This window comes from Nannobrachium achirus (genome assembly GCF_963921795.1).
Source record: "Nannobrachium achirus genome assembly, chromosome: 11".
NCBI classification, from domain to species: Eukaryota; Metazoa; Chordata; class Actinopteri; order Myctophiformes; family Myctophidae; genus Nannobrachium; species Nannobrachium achirus.
The window spans coordinates 1,012,411-1,034,931 of NC_137820.1; the positions used below are offsets into that span (position 1 = coordinate 1,012,411).

Sequence of the window (22,521 nt, forward strand, 5' to 3'; positions counted from 1 at the left end):
AAGAAAGAGACACAGGTGTCTACTGTCAAGAAAGAGAAAGAGGAGAAAGTGGTACAGTCAGCTGGGGCATTAAGGCCACTGTGACATAATTGATGACTTGTAAACATACATCTTAAAGTCTGAGAAGCTTCCAAAGTTGACTAAAACTAGAAAAATATAGCAATCTGCTTATTTTCACATCATTTTTACATAATTATGCTAATTAGGAAAGGTTGCATGACTTCACAATGGTAACAGATGAATTTGTGGACCTCACAAACATGGACTTAGACTCTTAGTTCACCTTTATAAGTTAACTAGAAGCAAAGTGATTGCCATTTCCCGTTTTGGGCAATTAATTGGCTAATAATGTTAATTACACATGCTAAACTCCAAAAGAAAAATTGGAGACATGTTTTTTTGGCATTCTGAGAACCCCAAGAATCAAGATATACATGTCTCCAAAAATTAACATTCAATTATCATTCCAACAGAATCTGACTGTTTGGCTCCCCCACTATGTAGATCGGCTGTTTTCACTAGGTTTGTGCGACAATCTTGTATGATGAAGCAGGGCTTTGCTTTACCAAAAGACATACACATTTTGAAACTTGGGAGATGCGAGATTTCTGCCCGACAGTGACGATATTTTAGTGATTATGTTGCGAGGAAAAGGTTGAGATAACAGCCATTTTGGTTAGAACTGACTGAAAATAACTTTGTACTTCAGGTTTAAAATGATACTAAATATTATTTTCGAGTGTCCAAATAAATTCCAAATATTATCAAATGATCTCGCGGCACTGCCGTCACGGCACCCCAGGGTGCCCCGTCACCCACTTTGAAAAGGCCTGGTGTAGATAACTGCCAAGGCTTTTTCCTTTTAAACACAACACGTCTGAGTGATGATATGACAATGATTTCAGTCAATATCTTTATATATTGACTGAAATCATTTTGATTGGTTACTGAGCCACAGGAAACAGGAAGTGAAAAACCACTGACCCACAGGAAACAGGAAGTGAAAAGCACTGACCAACAGGAAACAGGAAGTGAAAAGCACTGACCAACAGGAAACAGGAAGTGAAAAGCACTGACCAACAGGAAACAGGAAGAGGACGACGATGAAAACACCAAATCCAGCTTCGTAGCCCTGGAAGTAGTTGAGTTTGACGACCCCAGTGCATGCTGAGAGCATGGAGGCGTTGACTTGTGCAGGCTGAGGGCAGGGGTCACCTAGGGGTCACAGGGAGGTCAAATATAGGACATACGTTCACCGGTTCAATAAAGTTTCTACAAACAAAAGTCCTTTTGAATGACATCTTATTTTGGTTCATCTTTTACCGTCCTTCCAGAAGAAGACGTTTCTCTGCACATCGTTGTCCTTGGCGCTGGTGACGGCCACCAGGACGTCGTGAAACGTAACGTTACGAATTCTCTGGATCTGCTCTTCTGTAAACAAACTGACAACACACTTATTATTATTATTATTATACTCTTCTGTCAACCTCTTGGTGTTCCGTCTTAAAGGAGAATTCAGTCACATTCTGAACACTTCCATAAGGCCCACCGCTCCCGGTTTGAGCTGTGGTCGGGTCACTATTTGGAGAAATAAAATAACATCCGAATAAGGTAAGAAAGTGATTTAGAACGGAATTCTATGTCCTAACCAGAGCCCTAGAAACAGAGAGTTACAACACTTCCGTCGACTCCCATAGTAAACCATAGAGTAAATAACTTTACTCTATGGTGGGAAGCTAACTTAGCCTAGCTTACGCATGCGCACGCATGGAGCCTGTCTCATTCCTAGCGAGCCTCTGCCCCGTCCGCCCCCATTCATTTTCACTCGCTGGTAGGTAGACTAAATCACGTCTTTTTCACCCTTTTAATAATGTTATCTACCTTAGAGAGGCCTGTGAATGTGTTAAAATGGTGAAAAAGACGTGATTTGGTCTACTTCCAGCGAGTGGAAATGCCTGGGCTAGAATGGGGGCGGACGGGGCAGAGGCTCACTAGGAATGAGAACAAGCTCCATGCGAAGCCACTTCCGGTCTGCGGCGAGTTCACTGCTCTGGTCCTAACTATTATTGTTGTTACATCATAAAGCTTCCTACTGTTCTGGGTGTTACATCATAAAGGTTCTGAGTGTAACGTCATAAAGGTTCCTACTGTTCTGGGTGTAACGTCATAAAGGTTCCTACTGTTCTTAGTGTAACGTCATAAAGGCCGATTATCAAATCAAATACTTGGGGACTTTGACTTCCCTCCTTGGGAGTTCAGACTAGCAAGTTCTCCTTGGGAGAAGGGACTTCCGAGGACGAGAGGACGGGAGGAGGGTAGTTCTGCTATTGGAATAGCAGCATACTCAATGACGTCACCGTCTCAGCTTGCTTCAGGGCATTCCACTGTTTCTGTGAATAGGCCTATATTCTGGGCAGATCTACAAGTTGGACGCATTCAGCAGTAGATCTGTTCTTTTGTTCCAACAGAGGATAAAATGTGCTCATTCAACAGTCATTGTGCACTTTACAAATAAACATATACTAGCCTACAGCCCCCTGCGGGGGCCTGGCCCCTTTGTGTGTGTGCCTGTTAGTCCCCCTTGGTGTGAAGCAGACAGACTGTGATTTTGCTCTCTCTGGAAGTGCCCCCGGACTGGGAGTGTGCTGCTTGGTGACGCCCATTTGTGATGTAATTCACATCACAGGACAAAGCCGCCTACAGGCCAAAATTTGGGAAAATATTTTAAACATTTGGGGATTATGAGAAGTAGAGACACATCTGAAGGTGATAAAGTTGATGTTGGGCAAGGTACATGCGTTATTGATTTTTGTATTATGTTTTTTAGACAATTGAACAACTGCTGAACGTGGAGTTACAGATGGAAACACACACACACACACACACACGGGGCGATTCTAATTAAGGTTGTGGGATATTAGAAAAAATAGAACACAACACTGGCTCTGTTCTTTCTTTCCTTTTTTCGAAATGTCAACCTACTGTTATACAGTATATTGTTTTTAAAAAAGCGTACAGAAATGTGCATATGAATATCCTATATTATTAGCCGAATTATAAATATAATATAGCCCACTGTGTGTACAGCCCTGGGTGATTATCGTAATATGCCGTTCTCACGGAAATCTTACTGCAAGTGGCCAAAAATGTAATAATGAAAAATAAAGTCAGATATAACATCTAAGCTACTCTTCAATAAATGACTTTTCAGGGCTTAACGTGCATTGACAATAAAACGAAATATGAAATACTGAAAAAGACTTTCCAATTCATTTGTTCATTCAAGTGTAGCCCATATTAGGTAAATATAATTGTAAAATTGATTGATTGAATATAATGAAATGAAATACTGCAGAGTATTTTAAGCATCAAAGCCAACAGTAAAAACAAGTTGTGGGAGATTGCACATACTGTAGTGTAGATGGTGCTGTTTAACAGTTTATTGACAGAGAAGCAAGAGAAGAAGAAATGGTGAAAGGCATTGTGGGCAATTTGCTATGAGAAGTCTGTGCAAGTCTTGTCCAGAGCAGACTTGGTAAAGTGGGAGGATCGGGCGGATCAAGTCTACATCCTGGTATTTTGTCTCTACTTGTACAGATTCAGACTTGAGGATTGGAATGGTACTTGGGCAGCGACTGATGACGTATCACAAGTTCACAAGGAGGCAAGTAGAGACAAGTAGGGATATTGAGAAAGACCCAAAGGTTCCTACTGTTCTGAGTGTAACGTCATAAAGGTTCCTACCCGTTCTGAGTGTAACGTCATAAAGGTTCCTACCCGTTCTGAGTTTAACGTCATAGAGGTTCCTACCCGTTCTGAGTGTAACGTCATAAAGGTTCCTACTGTTCTGGGTGTAACGTCATAAAGGTTCCTACCCGTTCTGGGTGTAACGTCATAAAGGTTCCTATCCGTTCTGAGTGTAACGTCATAAAGGTTCCTACTGTTCTGAGCGTAACGTCATAAAGGTTCCTACCCGTTCTGAGTGTAACGTCATAAAGGTTCCTACCCGTTCTGAGTGTAACGTCATAAAGGTTCCTACCCGTTCTGGGTGTAACGTCATAAAGGTTCCTACCCGTTCTGGGTGTAACGTCATAAAGGTTCCTACCCGTTCTGAGTGTAACGTCATAAAGGTTCCTACCCGTTCTGGGTGTAACATCATAAAGCTTCCTACCCGGTTCTGGGTGTAACATCATAAAGGTTCCTACTGTTCTGAGCGTAACGTCATAAAGGTTCCTACCCATTCTGGGTGTTCTGGAACCAGAAGCGGTCTCCGTTGCGAATGCGTTCCATCTGGTCCAGGATGATGGAGGAGAAGACGGGACCAGGACCTTCTGAGGCCTCCAGCAGACCTCCAGGGAACAGCTCCAGTTTGGAGACATCACCTCCATATAGATCTGATATATCTCTGAATAACTGTAACATAATAACATATTCATATCATCACCTCCATATAGATCTGATATGTCTCTGAATAACTGTAACATAATAACATGTTCATATCATCACCTCCATATAGATCTGATATATCTCTGAATAACTGTAACATAATAACATATTCATATCATCACCTCCATATAGATCTGATATATCTCTGAATAACTGTAACATAATAACATATTCATATCATCACCTCCATATAGATCTGATATATCTCTGAATAACTGTAACATAATAACATATTCATATCATCACCTCCATATAGATCTGATATATCTCTGAATAACTGTAAAATAATAACATATTCATATCATCACCTCCATATAGATCTGATATATCTCTGAATAACTGTAACATAATAACATATTCATATCATCACCTCCATATAGATCTGATATATCTCTGAATAACTGTAACATATTCATATCATCACCTCCATATAGATCTGATATATCTCTGAATAACTGTAAAATAATAACATATTCATATCATCACCTCCATATAGATCTGATATATCTCTGAATAACTGTAAAATAATAACATATTCATATCATCACCTCCATATAGATCTGATATATCTCTGAATAACTGTAAAATAATAACATATTCATATCATCACCTCCATATAGATCTGATATATCTCTGAATAACTGTAACATAATAACATATTCATATCGTCACCTCCATATAGATCTGATATATCTCTGAATAACTGTAAAATAATAACATATTCATATCGTCACCTCCATATAGATCTGATATATCTCTGAATAACTGTAAAATAATAACATATTCATATCATCACCTCCATATAGATCTGATATATCTCTGAATAACTGTAAAATAATAACATATTCATATCATCACCTCCATATAGATCTGATATATCTCTGAATAACTGTAAAATAATAACATATTCATATCATCACCTCCATATAGATCTGATATATCTTTAAATAACTGTAAAATAATAACATATTCATATCATCACCTCCATATAGATCTGATATATCTTTAAATAACTGTAAAATAACAACATATTCATATCATCACCTCCATATAGATCTGATATATCTTTAAATAACTGTAAAATAATAACATATTCATATCATCACCTCCATATAGATCTGATATATCTTTAAATAACTGTAAAATAATAACATATTCATATCATCACCTCCATAAAGATCTGATACCTCTCTAACTATAAAACAATAAAATATATTCTATCATCGCCAAGCCAGATTAGAGGAACTCAGGCGATGGACATGGAGTTCCAACAGGTCAGATAGATAATGAGTTTTAAAGTTAAATCTATTGTAACAGTTACAGGTAGCAGCGCAGTGGGGCAGTACTGGAGCACCTCAGGTAGAAATCTATTGTAACAGTTACAGGTAGCAGCGCAGTGGGGCAGTACTGGAGCACCTCAGGTAGAGATCTATTGTAACAGTTACAGGTAGCAGCGCAGTGGGGCAGTACTGGAGCACCTCAGGTAGAGATCTATTGTAACAGTTACAGGTAGCAGCGCAGTGGGGCAGTACTGGAGCACCTCAGGTAGAGATCTATTGTAACAGCAGGTAGCAGCGCAGTGGGGCAGTACTGGAGCACCTCAGGTAGAGATCTATTGTAACAGCAGGTAGCAGCACAGTGGGGCAGTACTGGAGCACCTCAGGTAGAGATCTATTGTAACAGCAGGTAGCAGCGCAGTGGGGCAGTACTGGAGCACCTCAGGTAGAGATCTATTGTAACAGTTACAGGTAGCAGCGCAGTGGGGCAGTACTGGAGCACCTCAGGTAGAGATCTATTGTAACAGTTACAGGTAGCAGCGCAGTGGGGCAGTACTGGAGCACCTCAGGTAGAGATCTATTGTAACAGCAGGTAGCAGCGCAGTGGGGCAGTACTGGAGCACCTCAGGTAGAGATCTATTGTAACAGCAGGTAGCAGCGCAGTGGGGCAGTACTGGAGCACCTCAGGTAGAGATCTATTGTAACAGCAGGTAGCAGCGCAGTGGGGCAGTACTGGAGCACCTCAGGTAGAGATCTATTGTAACAGTTACAGGTAGCAGCGCAGTGGGGCAGTACTAGAGCACCTCAGGTAGAGATCTATTGTAACAGTTACAGGTAGCAGCGCAGTGGGGCAGTACTGGAGCACCTCAGGTAGAGATCTATTGTAACAGTTACAGGTAGCAGCGCAGTGGGGCAGTACTAGAGCACCTCAGGTAGAGATCTATTGTAACAGTTACAGGTAGCAGCGCAGTGGGGCAGTACTAGAGCACCTCAGGTAGAGATCTATTGTAACAGTTACAGGTAGCAGCGCAGTGGGGCAGTACTGGAGCACCTCAGGTAGAGATCTATTGTAACAGTTACAGGTAGCAGCGCAGTGGGGCAGTACTGGAGCACCTCAGGTAGAGATCTATTGTAACAGTTACAGGTAGCAGCGCAGTGGGGCAGTACTGGAGCACCTCAGGTAGAGATCTATTGTAACAGTTACAGGTAGCAGCGCAGTGGGGCAGTACTAGAGCACCTCAGGTAGAGATCTATTGTAACAGTTACAGGTAGCAGCGCAGTGGGGCAGTACTGGAGCACCTCAGGTAGAGATCTATTGTAACAGTTACAGGTAGCAGCGCAGTGGGGCAGTACTAGAGCACCTCAGGTAGAGATCTATTGTAACAGTTACAGGTAGCAGCGCAGTGGGGCAGTACTGGAGCACCTCAGGTAGAGATCTATTGTAACAGTTACAGGTAGCAGCGCAGTGGGGCAGTACTGGAGCACCTCAGGTAGAGATCTATTGTAACAGCAGGTAGCAGCGCAGTGGGGCAGTACTGGAGCACCTCAGGTAGAGATCTATTGTAACAGTTACAGGTAGCAGCGCAGTGGGGCAGTACTGGAGCACCTCAGGTAGAGATCTATTGTAACAGTTACAGGTAGCAGCGCAGTGGGGCAGTACTGGAGCACCTCAGGTAGAGATCTATTGTAACAGTTACAGGTAGCAGCGCAGTGGGGCAGTACTGGAGCACCTCAGGTAGAGATCTATTGTAACAGTTACAGGTAGCAGCGCAGTGGGGCAGTACTGGAGCACCTCAGGTAGAGATCAGTTACAGGTAGCAGCGCAGTGGGGCAGTACTAGAGCACCTCAGGTAGAGATCTATTGTAACAGTTACAGGTAGCAGCGCAGTGGGGCAGTACTGGAGCACCTCAGGTAGAGATCTATTGTAACAGTTACAGGTAGCAGCGCAGTGGGGCAGTACTGGAGCACCTCAGGTAGAGATCTATTGTAACAGTTACAGGTAGCAGCGCAGTGGGGCAGTACTGGAGCACCTCAGGTAGAGATCAGTTACAGGTAGCAGCGCAGTGGGGCAGTACTAGAGCACCTCAGGTAGAGATCAGTGGGGCAGTACTGGAGCACCTCAGGTAGAGATCAGGTAGCAGCGCAGTGGGGCAGTACTAGAGCACCTCAGTGGGGCAGTACTGGAGCACCTCAGGTAGAGATCAGTGGGGCAGTACTGGAGCACCTCAGGTAGAGATCAGTGGGGCAGTACTGGAGCACCTCAGGTAGAGATCCTTCACCACCTGCATTTGGTGCAGAATGAATGCTGCAGCCAGGCTCATTACTGGGACCTGGAAACTTACCTGGTCAGAGTGTCAGTTACCTGGTCAGTATGTCAGTTACCTGGTCAGTATGTCAGTTACCTGATCAGTATGTCAGTTACCTGGTCAGTATGTCAGTTACCTGGTCAGTATGTCAGTTACCTGGTCAGTATGTCAGTTACCTGGTCAGTATGTCAGTTACCTGGTCAGTATGTCAGTTACCTGGTCAGTATGTCAGTTACCTGGTCAGTATGTCAGTTACCTGGTCAGTATGTCAGTTACCTGGTCAGTATGTCAGTTACCTGATCAGTATGTCAGTTACCTGGTCAGTATGTCAGTTACCTGGTCAGTATGTCAGTTACCTGGTCAGTATGTCAGTTACCTGGTCAGTATGTCAGTTACCTGGTCAGTATGTCAGTTACCTGGTCAGTATGTCAGTTACCTGGTCAGTATGTCAGTTACCTGGTCAGTATGTCAGTTACCTGATCAGTATGTCAGTTACCTGGTCAGTATGTCAGTTACCTGGTCAGTATGTCAGTTACCTGGTCAGTATGTCAGTTACCTGGTCAGTATGTCAGTTACCTGGTCAGTATGTCAGTTACCTGGTCAGTATGTCAGTTACCTGGTCAGTATGTCAGTTACCTGGTCAGTATGTCAGTTACCTGGTCAGTATGTCAGTTACCTGGTCAGTATGTCAGTTACCTGATCAGTATGTCAGTTACCTGGTCAGTATGTCAGTTACCTGGTCAGTATGTCAGTTACCTGGTCAGTATGTCAGTTACCTGGTCAGTATGTCAGTTACCTGGTCAGAGTGTCAGTTACCTGGTCAGAGTGTCAGTTACCTGGTCAGTATGTCAGTTACCTGGTCAGAGTGTCAGTTACCTGGTCAGTATGTCAGTTACCTGGTCAGTATGTCAGTTACCTGGTCAGTATGTCAGTTACCTGGTCAGTATGTCAGTTACCTGGTCAGTATGTCAGTTACCTGGTCAGAGTGTCAGTTACCTGGTCAGTATGTCAGTTACCTGGTCAGTATGTCAGTTACCTGGTCAGTATGTCAGTTACCTGGTCAGAGTGTCAGTTACCTGGTCAGTATGTCAGTTACCTGGTCAGTATGTCAGTTACCTGGTCAGTATGTCAGTTACCTGGTCAGTATGTCAGTTACCTGGTCAGTATGTCAGTTACCTGGTCAGAGTGTCAGTTACCTGGTCAGTATGTCAGTTACCTGGTCAGAGTGTCAGTTACCTGGTCAGTATGTCAGTTACCTGGTCAGTATGTCAGTTACCTGGTCAGTATGTCAGTTACCTGGTCAGTATGTCACTTACCTGGTCAGAGTGTCACTTACCTGGTCAGTATGTCAGTTACCTGGTCAGTATGTCAGTTACCTGGTCAGTATGTCAGTTACCTGATCAGTATGTCAGTTACCTGATCAGTATGTCAGTTACCTGGTCAGTATGTCAGTTACCTGGTCAGTATGTCAGTTACCTGGTCAGTATGTCAGTTACCTGGTGGTCAGTGTAGGTCAGTAGGTCAGTAGGTCAGTGTAGGTCAGTAGGTCAGTGTAGGTCAGTGTAGGTCAGTAGGTCAGTAGGTCAGTGTGTCAGTTACCTGTGGGTCCGTGTAGGTCAGTGTAGGTCAGTAGGTCAGTGTAGGTCAGTAGGTCAGTTACCTGTGGGTCAGTGTAGGTCAGTAGGTCAGTGTAGGTCAGTAGGTCAGTGTAGGTCAGTAGGTCAGTAGGTCAGTAGGTCAGTAGGTCAGTGTAGGGTGTAGGTCAGTAGGTCAGTAGGTCAGTAGGTCAGTTACCTGTGGGTCAGTGTAGGTCAGTAGGTCAGTGTAGGTCAGTAGGTCAGTAGGTCAGTAGGTCAGTAGGTCAGTGTAGGTCAGTAGGTCAGTGTGTCAGTTACCTGTGGGTCAGTGTAGGTCAGAAGGTCAGTGTAGGTCAGTAGGTCAGTAGGTCAGTTACCTGTGGGTCAGTGCTGTTGAGTTCAGGGTTGATGTCCTCAAAGGTCGTGACCTCGGGCAGACCCAGCGTCCGTCTCAGCTGGACGTAGCTGGACAGACCGAAGTCCCGCCCCCTCTGGATGGTCAGCGCCACCAGGTCTGAGCGGGAGAACCTCAGGGGGCCGTACATGTAGTCTAGGGATTAGAACCAACAACCTTACTGTAGTCTAGGGATTAGAACCAACAACCTTACTGTAGTCTAGGGATTAGAACCATTATAAAAATAAAATCATTTTTTTTCATTGCATAGTAAAGAAAAACATACAAAATCTCGGCACAGCTACCTTGGAGCCATTTTGGCATCTGGCACAGAATGTTAAAGAGAACCGCAGGGGGCCGTACATGTAGTCTAGGATTAGAACCAACAACCTTACTGTAGTCTAGGGATTAGAGCCAACAACCTTACTGTAGTCTAGGGATTAGAACCAACAACCTTACTGTAGTCTAGGGATTAGAACCAACAACCTTACTGTAGTCTAGGGATTAGAACCAACAACCTTACTGTAGTCTAGGATTAGAACCAACAACCTTACTGTAGTCTAGGGATTAGAACCAACAACCTTACTGTAGTCTAGGATTAGAACCAACAACCTTATGTAGTCTGTAGGATTAGAACCAACAACCTTACAGAGAACCGCAGGGGGCTGTACATGTAGTCTAGGATTAGAACCAACAACCTTACAGAGAACCGCAGGGGGCTGTACATGTAGTCTGCAGGGATTAGAACCAACAACCTTAATGGAACCGCAGGGGGCTGTACATGTAGTCTGCAGGGATTAGAACCAACAACCAACAACCTTAACACATTCAGGCCCAACATCTGACATGCTGTCCCTCTAATGTACTCCTTCTTAATCCTATCCATCCATGATAGAATAACGTATCAGTCATAAATGTAAACAGCACTGAGGAACAGTCAGACACTAGCGACATTAAGCTAGATGATTTTCAGGACGGCAACGCCAGGCGGACTACGGCTGCTATGACGTAATTGCCGCAGCGATCAAAATGGTTAAGCAAAGCCTCGGCGGCAACGGGTTCCCACCCCTTTCACTGAACGCTTTGGTTCCCATGGCGACGCGTACACGCAGCAGACAGAGTAGGCGCTATGTGGGAAGGGACCTTCTGCTGTAGAAGAGACGGCTGCGGCGACGGCAGGTTTATCTATCGAGCGCGGATCATTTCCGATTACCGTTGTCATCTGCCGTTGACGTAGCGTTGCTTAAGGTCGCTATTGAAGGATAACACCGAAAATAACTAGAGATACTGTTCCTCCAAAACAGTGTGGGCTGCTCGTGACTATATTCTGCAGTGTGCTAACTGTCATGTGAAGCTCAACCAATACTCCAGCTAACACCACACTCAGATTTTTCTTCCACCAATTGCGCCTCATTGGCTAACGGAACACGATATGCGGCAGAAATAATGACAAAACCATAGTGTTTTCTCCTTTGAACTGTCTGCGGCGGAACTCACTATAAAAATAATGAGGATAACATAGTGCTCTCGCCTTTCAGGCGAGCCCACAATAATTAATTCATATCAGAAGTGTTATTATAATAATTAATATCAGAAGTGTTATTATAATAATTAATTAATATCAGAAGTGTTATTAAATACCTCTCAGATCCTCCACGACCACATTGTCTTCTCTCTCAGCGATCTGTGATGTCATACCCATGATGAGGTCATCAATGTCCTGAGATGACCTCACATTGGGGCTCTGTTGAAGCACAATGATTGACAGGCACTTTAAAACACTAGACTGGATAGGTAGCCTGGCCAGTAAGCCTGGCCACAGAAGTCACAGACTGTGCACGATGTCTGTGTATACGATGTTTATAATCCAACAATGATATCTTCTTTCGCTCTGTAAAGAAAACATGTGACTTAGTTATGATCTGTTGAAAAGAAAACATCTCTGGAGGATTTGGATGATCTGGGTGTAGAATCCTAGATAACCTTTCTGGCATTGGTTTGAATGGAAAGCCTACCAGGATGACTGCATCTCCCGAAGGATCATGGGAAATGGAGTCCCTGCATTCCTGCTGGGTGAATCAGATCTGGGATAACGACTGTCTCCACGGTCGTTCTCCAGAAATAACAATCCCCACAGCCTGACAACTCAATATCAGACCGCTGATTTCAGCGATTGACCAGGTTGCGTTATTGTGCTGTGCTGTGTCATATGGTGATGTGTTATGGTATGTTGTGTCATGTTGTGTAGTGTGTGTTGTATGTTGTTGAACATGTTATTCAAAACATTTTCAAACACAGACATCCCAAGTCTCCCGGAGGTTGCAGGAGTCTCCCGGAAATCAGCGTCTCCTCCCGCACACCCGCGAGTGGCACTAAACTCCCGGAAATCCCGGCTGCTTAGTGCTCCCGAAAATACCTGTCATATCCGTCTGGATCCGGTCTAGAACCGGATCTGCAACTCGCGATGCGTTCTCATTCACCGTCAAACTGCCAATCTGGCAAATAAATGAGTGTAATTCGCTGTGGAAGATGTGTGCATCTAAAAGTGACCAACCACTGGTCTCAGATGCAGAGGGTTCTCCAGCGCGGAATCAGCTCGTATTAAACAGACAGGTTTTGGCAAGTTGCTTAATATGAATAAAATAACAGTACTGTCGATTCTTTTTTGCAGGACATACTGCAACTGGACATACAACTGGACATACAGCTGTGTCAGCCTGTGCGACGCACTCACTGTGAGAGTGACAGAACTTTCTCCCAAAAAGGTAAGAAGACATCATGCTATACATTAACCCCATTATATTAAGCCTAAAATGGTTCCGCCGCCGTGCAGAACCGTTTTAACCGTTTTAACTGTTTTTAACCATAAAAAATATATTTTTTGCAAACGGGTGCACGCGCACGTGGGACATCCCGGAAATGGTGATCTCAAAGTTGGGATGTCTGCAAATGTGTAGTGTAGTGTAGTGTTGTATGTTGTAGAACATGTGATAACATACGTGTAGTGTAGTGTAGTGTAGTGTTGTATGTTGTAGAACATGTGATAACATACGTGTAGTGTAGTGTAGTGTAGTGTAGTGTAGTGTTGTATGTTGTAGAACATGTGATAACATACGTGTAGTGTAGTGTAGTGTAGTGTAGTGTAGTGTAGTGTAGTGTTGTATGTTGTAGAATATGTGATAACATACGTGTAGTGTAGTGTAGTGTAGTGTAGTGTAGTGTAGTGTAGTGTTGTATGTTGTAGAACATGTGATAACATACGTGTAGTGTAGTGTAGTGTAGTGTAGTGTAGTGTAGTGTAGTGTAGTGTTGTATGTTGTAGAACATGTGATAACATACGTGTAGTGTAGTGTAGTGTAGTGTAGTGTAGTGTAGTGTAGTGTAGTGTTGTATGTTGTAGAACATGTGATAACATACGTGTAGTGTAGTGTAGTGTAGTGTAGTGTAGTGTAGTGTTGTATGTTGTAGAACATGTGATAACATACGTGTAGTGTAGTGTAGTGTAGTGTAGTGTAGTGTAGTGTAGTGTAGTGTAGTGTAGTGTTGTATGTTGTAGAACATGTGATAACATACGTGTAGTGTAGTGTAGTGTAGTGTAGTGTAGTGTAGTGTAGTGTTGTATGTTGTAGAACATGTGATAACATACGTGTAGTGTAGTGTAGTGTAGTGTAGTGTAGTGTAGTGTAGTGTAGTGTAGTGTTGTATGTTGTAGAACATGTGATAACATACGTGTAGTGTAGTGTAGTGTAGTGTAGTGTAGTGTAGTGTAGTGTTGTATGTTGTAGAACATGTGATAACGTGTAGTGTAGTGTAGTGTAGTGTAGTGTAGTGTAGTGTAGTGTAGTGTAGTGTTGTATGTTGTAGAACATGTGATAACATACGTGTAGTGTAGTGTAGTGTAGTGTAGTGTAGTGTAGTGTAGTGTAGTGTAGTGTAGTGTAGTGTAGTGTTGTATGTTGTAGAACATGTGATAACATACGTGTAGTGTAGTGTAGTGTAGTGTAGTGTAGTGTAGTGTAGTGTAGTTGTATGTTGTTGAACATGTGATAACATACGTGTCGTTTCCAGAAGCTGTCACAGACGCGCAGGGCAGGAGACAAGCTGCCGTCTGGGTTCACCGTCTTCCTGAAGTGACACGTTCTGTTCCTACACACACACACACACACACACACACACACACACACACACACACACACACACACACACACACACACACACACACACACACATGCACAACCCTAGGGATGTTAACCACTCAGTCAGTATGTTGCCAGTTCCAGTGTTGGGTAGCGTTACTTTTTTTAGTAATATATACTGATTACATATTACCTTGATTTTAAAGTAATACATTTCGTTACATATTACCCCCCGAGTAGGAGTAATATATTAATATTACTTTACTTTTTGGTAAAAAAAAATAAAATAAACGCTCAAATTGAACAAATAATTATCTAGATATTTTATTATTATATTTTATATATTTTATTATTTTATTTTATATTTTACTGTCTGTTTATTCATATGAAACACAATAGACCTATACCTTCTTAAATGTGGCCTATAATGACATGACAAGTTTGACAACAAGACACAAACCTGAGTAACTCAGTTAACATTTTGGACAAAAGAGCACATTTTACATCAAGCTGCCCAGATGTCCAGTATCCCTGTACATTGACACCCAGTTGCTATACAACGAAAATGATCGGATTTATCAGATTAGAACAATAATTCCATATATCCTGACATGCTTTGTGTGACACTGCTGCGTGCTGCTGGGGTGTTCAGTGTTTCTGACGTTACGTTATGTGAGCTCTTGTTTTGGGCATGTTTTATCTGACAGCCCGTGCGTTGGAAAAACCATCCACCAAAGCAGCCTACAGTCAACCTGCTGAATGCTGTCAAACCAGGCATTTGATAGTTCTCAGTAATGCATTCATTTTAGCTTTTCTATTCAGTTGTTGATGTTGTGGAATTTAGTAGCTTACTAGGCTAATAATAACTCTAAACACCTGGGCGCGCTGACTCGCTGTGCGCAATGGTTTCCAGGCACTCCACCTGCTGCTGCCCACCACCACACAGTGTGTGGCTCAGGCATGTGCACGCATAGACATCAAAGGGGGCTTGAGCCCCTGCCCCTTTATCCATCTCTAAAAAGTGCCCTCTTCAGACCATGAATGCATTTTTTTTTACTATGGTAAAAGATATGCAAATGCCCTCTTTCCATACCATAACTGAAAGCATCTATCAGAGTCCAGGGTGAAGAGCTATTCACTTCACAGCTTTATAGTTTTCTAGCTATCACCTAGGCTTTGTTATGTATATTTAGGTGATAGCTAGAAAACTACACAGAGATGAAGTGAATAGCTCTTTAACCTGGACTCGGTTAGAGCCTTTAGAGGCTGAAGGCTGCATTCATTGTCCACCAAAAGGCCCTTTTAGAAATGTCAGCCCCTGCCTCTCTAACATTCTCTGCACGTCCCTGCGTATCAGTGCCGCTCTGTGCGGGGCAGCAGCAGCGCAGCAGAAACAAAACTTGAGAGAAGGCTGAAAGCTTAGGCACAGGAGGTATGGATCCCACGACAAAAATCCGTACCATATTGGCTCAAAACGGGACGACGGGACCCTGGTTGGTAACGCGGAAAGTAATGCAGTAAATAAGTTATCATTACTGCATTATATTACCGATGTTTTTTTTAGTAGGGCGTTATATTAGTCATTACCGCATTTCGGTAATATATTAGTAATATGCGTTATATTACTAACGCACGTTACCCAACACTGGCCAGTTCAGAGTAGTGATAGCTGAGTGGTTAGTGTCCACACCTAGGACTCCGGAGGCCCCAGAGGTCGCAGGTACGATCCCCCGCTCCAGCTATCACTTGCCTGACTGCTAGCGTCCGACTCACACCACACTACGTGAGGAAGAGAGTCTGAAATTGAGGGCAGACATTCTATTTCGGCTCAGGGGGGGGGGGGGGGGGCTGAAGCCTATTGACGTCACACACACACACACACACACACACACACGCGCGACGGCGACGTGGCGTGACATTGCAAAAATACGTTATTTCTCATAACATATTATATGTCTGCATGTTTACGTTAGTGAAAAATGGTATTAAAACGTGATGAAACGGCACTATTGCATCGTTTATTAAAATAATACGAGTCGAGTCTGACTCTGCCATGACAGTTTTCACGGACCAATCGCGTGAGACTCGCTCGTGGACTCTGATTGGTGTCCTCTGCCCACGTGAGACGTGGGCAGAGGACACCAATCAGAGTCCACGAGCGAGTCTCACGTGAGCTCAAGAGCTCTGTTTGGAGGGGGCTGGGACCGGAGCAGCCTACCACGTGCCCCAATCATACAACCCTGATTGGCCCATTCAAAGCGCCCGCTCTTCAGTCCACACTACACACGACCCACCAGCAAGGGGTGGTTGATGTGCGGACTGAAGTGTCAGGCTAAGCTATCACTGCTCCCCTCCCCCCGCGCTCCTTGTGAGCAGCACCGGGTTCAGCTGGGTAAGCTGGAGAAAAAAAGCAGCTGGGTTGGGCTGCGATATCTGAATTTCCCTCGCGGGATGAGAAGGTATTCATTATCATTATTATCAGTCATCGTGCCGAGGCCAAACATCAACGTGTCAAGCCATTTATATATTTACCATGTAAGGACATACCTCATGTAAACCCCTGGCGGGACCATATATGGACTGACCTCATGTAATGACCATATATGGACTGATCTCATGTAATGACCATATATGGACTGACCTCATGTAATGACCATATATGGACTGATCTCATGTAATGACCATATAAGGACATACCTCATGTAATGACCATATAAGGACATACCTCATGTAATGACCATATAAGGACTGACCTCATGTAGACTCCAGATGGGACCATATAAGGACATACCTCATGTAATGACCATATAAGGACATACCTCATGTAGACTCCAGAGGGGACCATATAAGGACATACCTCATGTAATGACCATATAAGGACATACCTCATGTAATGACCATATAAGGACATACCTCATGTAGACTCCAGAGGGGACCATATAAGGACATACCTCATGTAATGACCATATAAGGACATACCTCATGTAATGACCATATAAGGACATACCTCATGTAATGACCATATAAGGACATACCTCATGTAATGACCATATAAGGACATACATCATGTAATGACCATATAAGGACATACCTCATGTAGACTCCAGAGGGGACCATGGACATCCCGAAGCGAAATGCGGCCACCTGGAACTCAGGAGAGATTCCTGGATCCACGAACTTCTGATAACCTGCAACACACACCAATGTTATATGATACTGTACACACACACACACACACACACACACACACACACACACACACACACACACACACACACACACACACACACACACACACAATGTTATATGATAATGTACACAAATACACACACACACACACACACACACACACACACACACACACACACACAGACGCACGCGCGTGCGTGCGTGCGTCTGTGCGTGCGTGCGTGCGTGCGTGCGTGCGTGCAGAGTTCTTAGATTTTGCCTCTACTTGACATGTTTCTGTTTTTGTTTCATTGGAGCTTGTTGCACAAAAACTAATTCCACAAACAGTTTTATTCTTATACTTCCCAGTAGTGTTGCTCCACACCCAAAACACACCCCACCCGCTGCGGTTGTTTCTCCACACCTCCATAACACCTCTGTTCTGCTGAAGAAGCAGCTTAGCAACACAGCAAACACTGTTTAACACCAGAACAACCAGCTCTCTTATCAACGTTATGATGAGATCATTAAGAATTAACACTTTTATCTATTGTCTACACAGCACTACCTGTACATGACGCCATATTATCTATTGTCTACACAGCACTACCTGTACATGACGCCATATTATCTAGTGTCTACACAGCACTACCTGTACATGACGCCATATTAAATGATGTGATCTAATATCTACTCAACAGGGGGTCCAGGACCCCTGGGGGTCCTCCAAATCTTCTAATCCTTTTTTATATTAACAACTTGAACCCTAGTGTCCATATTCTGAGAACTGTAGCCAAAAATAGCAGATCAACAAGGATTGTAGATCATGTGAGCTTGTAGATCGGCTAAACACGAGGTTTGGTGTACAGGGGAAAAAGAGCAGACCAAGTACAGAGTAAAAGGTTAAGTTTATGTTAGGTAATGACGGCTCAAGTGGTAAAATATCTGAAAACACAAATTGATGATTGTGCTGTCAAACGATGAAACTATATGGAATCTATGAAGAGTGTGTGGGGGTCCCTGCTTCATCTCTCTCTCAACTAAGGGGTCCTTGGCCTGAAGACACTACCAGTACATATCACCATATCACACTGTCTAAACTGAAATATTTAAAGTGGCATTTCTTCATCTGTGCATAATAATAACGTTGCACGCTGTGTTCATGATTTGAGGCATTGTGTTCAAAACCAATCCTGCAAACTTTAGAAGCCAGTCTTAGCCAATCAGGATGGCGATCACATGACTCTAGAGATACTGTGTAGCGATGTGTGGCCAAAAATGTCTTTTGCTAAAATGGACCTCAGGGTGGCGCTAGAACAGGCCCATGTGGGGGCCCATCTGCATGGGGGTCATGTGGGACCCATCTGGGGCCCATGTGGGGGCCCATCTGGGGGTCATGTGGGGGCCCATCTGGGGGTCCCGACCCTCAGGTTGAGAAGCAGGTCTGTACGTGACATGAGAACCATGTAGACTCATCATCCTGTTGACTGGACAATTTGATGACATCATCATTATGACATCATCTCACCGCACCCAGCTCTGTGGTCAAGAGAGCATTACTCTCTCTCTCTCTCTCTCTCTCTCTCTCTCTCTCTCTCTCTCTCTCTATCTCTAACACTCACACTCTCTCTCTCTCACACACACACACACACACACACACACACACACACACACACACACACACACACACACACACACACACGCACACACACACACACACACACACACACACACTGACCTGGGTATGGAGGAAGCTGCTTGCCCAGGTAAGCAGGAAGCCATTCATAGACGGCAATATTCTGATGAGAACATGAAGGATCAATTTAGTTTCTTTAATGGAACTTCTTATGAGTGAGCTGTAAATAATAATAATAATAATACTAACATCCATACTCTTCCATACGTTATACTTCTGTTATTACCCCGGCTTGGTTGAATGCTTGATTCTGATTGGTCAAGCGCTGAAATCAGCGGTGAATTACATCCGTATAATGACCGCTTCTCTCTATAACAGACCTCTATAACAGACCGCTTCTCTCTATAACAGACCGCTGGCTAATCAAAGGCTCAGAACACCTGCTGCACTCAGGCTGCACGCCGTATCCAACATGGCAGCCATGTAAACAAACACACAGCGACATTTACAACTAAACGTTGCTCTTAAGAGCGTGTCTGTAAACCAGGTTGATATGTCTCCTCCTCCTCCGCTCCGTGTCGGTGGCAGATCAACCTGTCAGTCTCCTATCACTCCATAATCACCGCTGAGAGAGATGTTATCCCTTACCTATTTATTTAGTCTCCTATCACTCCATAATCACCACTGAGAGAGACGTTATCCTTACCTATTTATTTAGTCTCCTATCACTCCATAATCACCACTGAGAGAGATGTTATCCCTTACCTATTTATTTAGTCTCCTATCAGTCCATAATCACCACTGAGAGAGATGTTATCCTTACCTATTTATTTAGTCTCCTATCACTCCATAATCACCACTGAGAGACGTTATCCTTACCTATTTATTTAGTCTCCTATCACTCCATAATCACCACTGAGAGAGACGTTATCCTTACCTATTTATTTAGTCTCCTATCAGTCCATAATCACCACTGAGAGAGACGTTATCCTTACCTATTTATTTACGCCACTTCAATTCTTTCAGAACTTGTGTTATCTTTTTATTTGTAGATTATAATTCTTAATACAAAATGCAAAAATGCAAAAACGATGCATTAACCACTTTGGGCGAAGCAGGGTTTATTCTGCAATACTCTTATAGTATATTTAATGCTTTAATCATTAGGTAACATTCTGAATAAAGACTGTTCTATTGATGCATTTACTAGTAAAAAACACTTATTAAGTGTGCCTGCCATGCAATGCAATGGCAGAACACTTATTGTAATCCGCCATACTTAAGTAAGTAAGTCAGTAAGTCAGTCATGTTCTTGCAAATTTCTGCACGTAATAACTGCCGCACAATTTACGCCAATAAACCCCCATTGACTTCGAATGGGGGACTCCGAAAAAAAAAAACGAAACTTTGTGGCCACATAGCCCTGCCATACTTTTGCCTAGCAACGTCACTTAAACTTTATAATGCATACACAACTTTGGTCTTTTTCCGGCCAATAGGGATGAGCTGTAATTGATTAAGCCCCGCCCCCTCTATAACAGGAAGTGCCCTTTGCCAAACAGGAAGTGCCTCTACATCTCATGAACCGTTTATCGTACAGAGTTGTGGCTGGTATCATATGACTTGATTAAGAGTCCTTAACCTTAATTGACGCTTCCTTCGCCAAACAGGAAGTGCCCTTCACCAAACAGGAAGTGCCTCTATAACTCATGTACCGTTTGTCGTACAGACTCGCGGCTGGTGTCATACTTTTTTTTTTTCTCAAAAAATTTTTTTTTCTCAAATTTTTTTTTCTCTCAATTTTTTTTTCTCAAAAAACTTTCTCAAAAATTTTTTTTTCTCAAAAAACAAGTTTTTTTGGGTCCATGCTCAAGCTCCCTCAGCCCTATGTTCCCTCAGCCTTATGTTCCCTCAGCCTTATGTTCCCTCAACCCTATGTTCCCTCAGCCTTATGTTCCCTCAGCCCTATGTTCCCTCAGCCCTATGTTCCCTCATCCCAAAATAGGACCCTATGTTCCCTCAGCCCTATGTTCCCTCAGACCAAAAATCTCAGTCCCCCATGGCATTGTTTCCGATGTCTCATTGTTCTGACGCCCCATTCGCCCGATGTTGGTGAATGCTAACCTGGTGAATGCTAACCTGGTGAATGCTAATCTGCCGACGCTGTTGAATGCTAACCTGGTGAATACTAACCTGGTGAATGCTGACCTGCCAACGCTGGTGTATGCTAACCCGTGAATGCGGACCTGCCGACACTGGTGAATGCTAACCTTTTGAATGCTGGTGAATGCTAACCTTGTGAATGCTGACCTGCCGATGCTGGTGAATGCTAACCTGGTGAATGTTAACCTGAAGAATGCTAACTCTTTATATGCCCATATATGGAGATCCCTGATGTCATCATTATTAAGGCCATATCTGTGAATGCATGGGTAACAGGGATCTCCATATATGGGTAACTGGTCCGATATATATTAAAAGGATAATAAAAGGATAAAGTTCACTTATGGGTATTCCCAGATGATGCCCTGTTAGGGGAACCACACCAACAGAATCCATATATGGCCAAGACTGGTGGCCAAGAGAGATGGCGTGACCTTGCCCAGTAAGACGCCCTTAATGGGACATCGGAGCAATGAGATGTCGGACCAATGCCATGGCACCGTCTATTTTGGGCTGAGGGAACATAGGGCTGAGGGAACATAGGGTCTATTTTTGGGTTGAGGGAACATAGGGCTGAGGGAACATAGGGTCTATTTTGGAATTGAGGGAACATAGGGCTGGGGGAAACATAGGGTTGAGGGAACATAGGGTATAATAAATTGTTAGGGAGTGAGGGAGCATAGGGCTGAGGGAACATAGGGCTGAGGGAACATAGGGCTGAGGGAACATAGGGCTGAGGGAGCTTGAGCATGACCCCGTTTTGGGTCTCAAAATTTTTTTTTTCTCAAAAATCTTTTTTTCAAAAATGTTTTTTTTCCCAAAAAATTTAATTTTTCTCAAAATTATTTTTTTTCTCAAAAAACTTTTTTTTTCTCAAAAAACTTTTTTTTTCTCAAAAAACTTTTTTTTTCTCAAAAAACTATAACTCATGAACCGTTTGTCGTACAGACTCGCGGCTGGTGTCATACATTTTTTTTTCTCAAAAACATTTTTTTTCTAAAATTTTTTTTCTAAAATTTTTTTTCTAAAATTTTTTCCTAGAAAATTTTTTTTTCTCAATTTTTTTTTCTCAAAATTTTTTTTTTCTCAAAAAAGTTTTTTTCTCAAAGTTTTTTTCTCAAAAAAAATTTTTTTCTCAAATTTTTTTGTCATACATTTTTTTTTCTCAAAAAAATTTTTTTTTTCTCAAAAAAAATTTTTTTTTCTCAAAAAAAAATTTTTTTTCTCAAAAAAAAATTTTTTTTCTCAAAAAACTATAACTCATGAACCGTTTGTCGTACAGACTCGCGGCTGGTGTCATACATTTTTTTTTTCTCAACATTCTTTTTTCTCATTCTTTTTTTCTCAAATTTTTTTTTTTCTCAAAATTTTTTTTTTCTCAAAAAACTTTTTCTCTCAATTTTTTTTTTCTCAAATA

General features: G+C 42.9%; 1 protein-coding gene across 1 annotated transcript in view; it reads right to left on the reverse strand.

Annotated features, from left to right (window-relative positions):
* Positions 1-22,521, reverse strand: part of duox (dual oxidase) — a gene marked incomplete at its 3' end in the record, with an annotated part of 95,405 nt that overhangs the window by 54,770 nt on the left and 18,114 nt on the right. Inside the window, exons 6-13 of the mRNA XM_080736220.1 lie at positions 19,044-19,104; positions 17,229-17,325; positions 14,057-14,147; positions 11,643-11,745; positions 9,985-10,157; positions 4,238-4,413; positions 1,324-1,442; positions 1,078-1,215 (exon numbers count right to left, since the gene is read on the reverse strand). Of these exons, the coding sequence (XP_080592346.1) occupies positions 1,078-1,215; positions 1,324-1,442; positions 4,238-4,413; positions 9,985-10,157; positions 11,643-11,745; positions 14,057-14,147; positions 17,229-17,325; positions 19,044-19,104 (958 nt within the window). The remainder of the gene's footprint in view (positions 1-1,077; positions 1,216-1,323; positions 1,443-4,237; positions 4,414-9,984; positions 10,158-11,642; positions 11,746-14,056; positions 14,148-17,228; positions 17,326-19,043; positions 19,105-22,521) is intronic.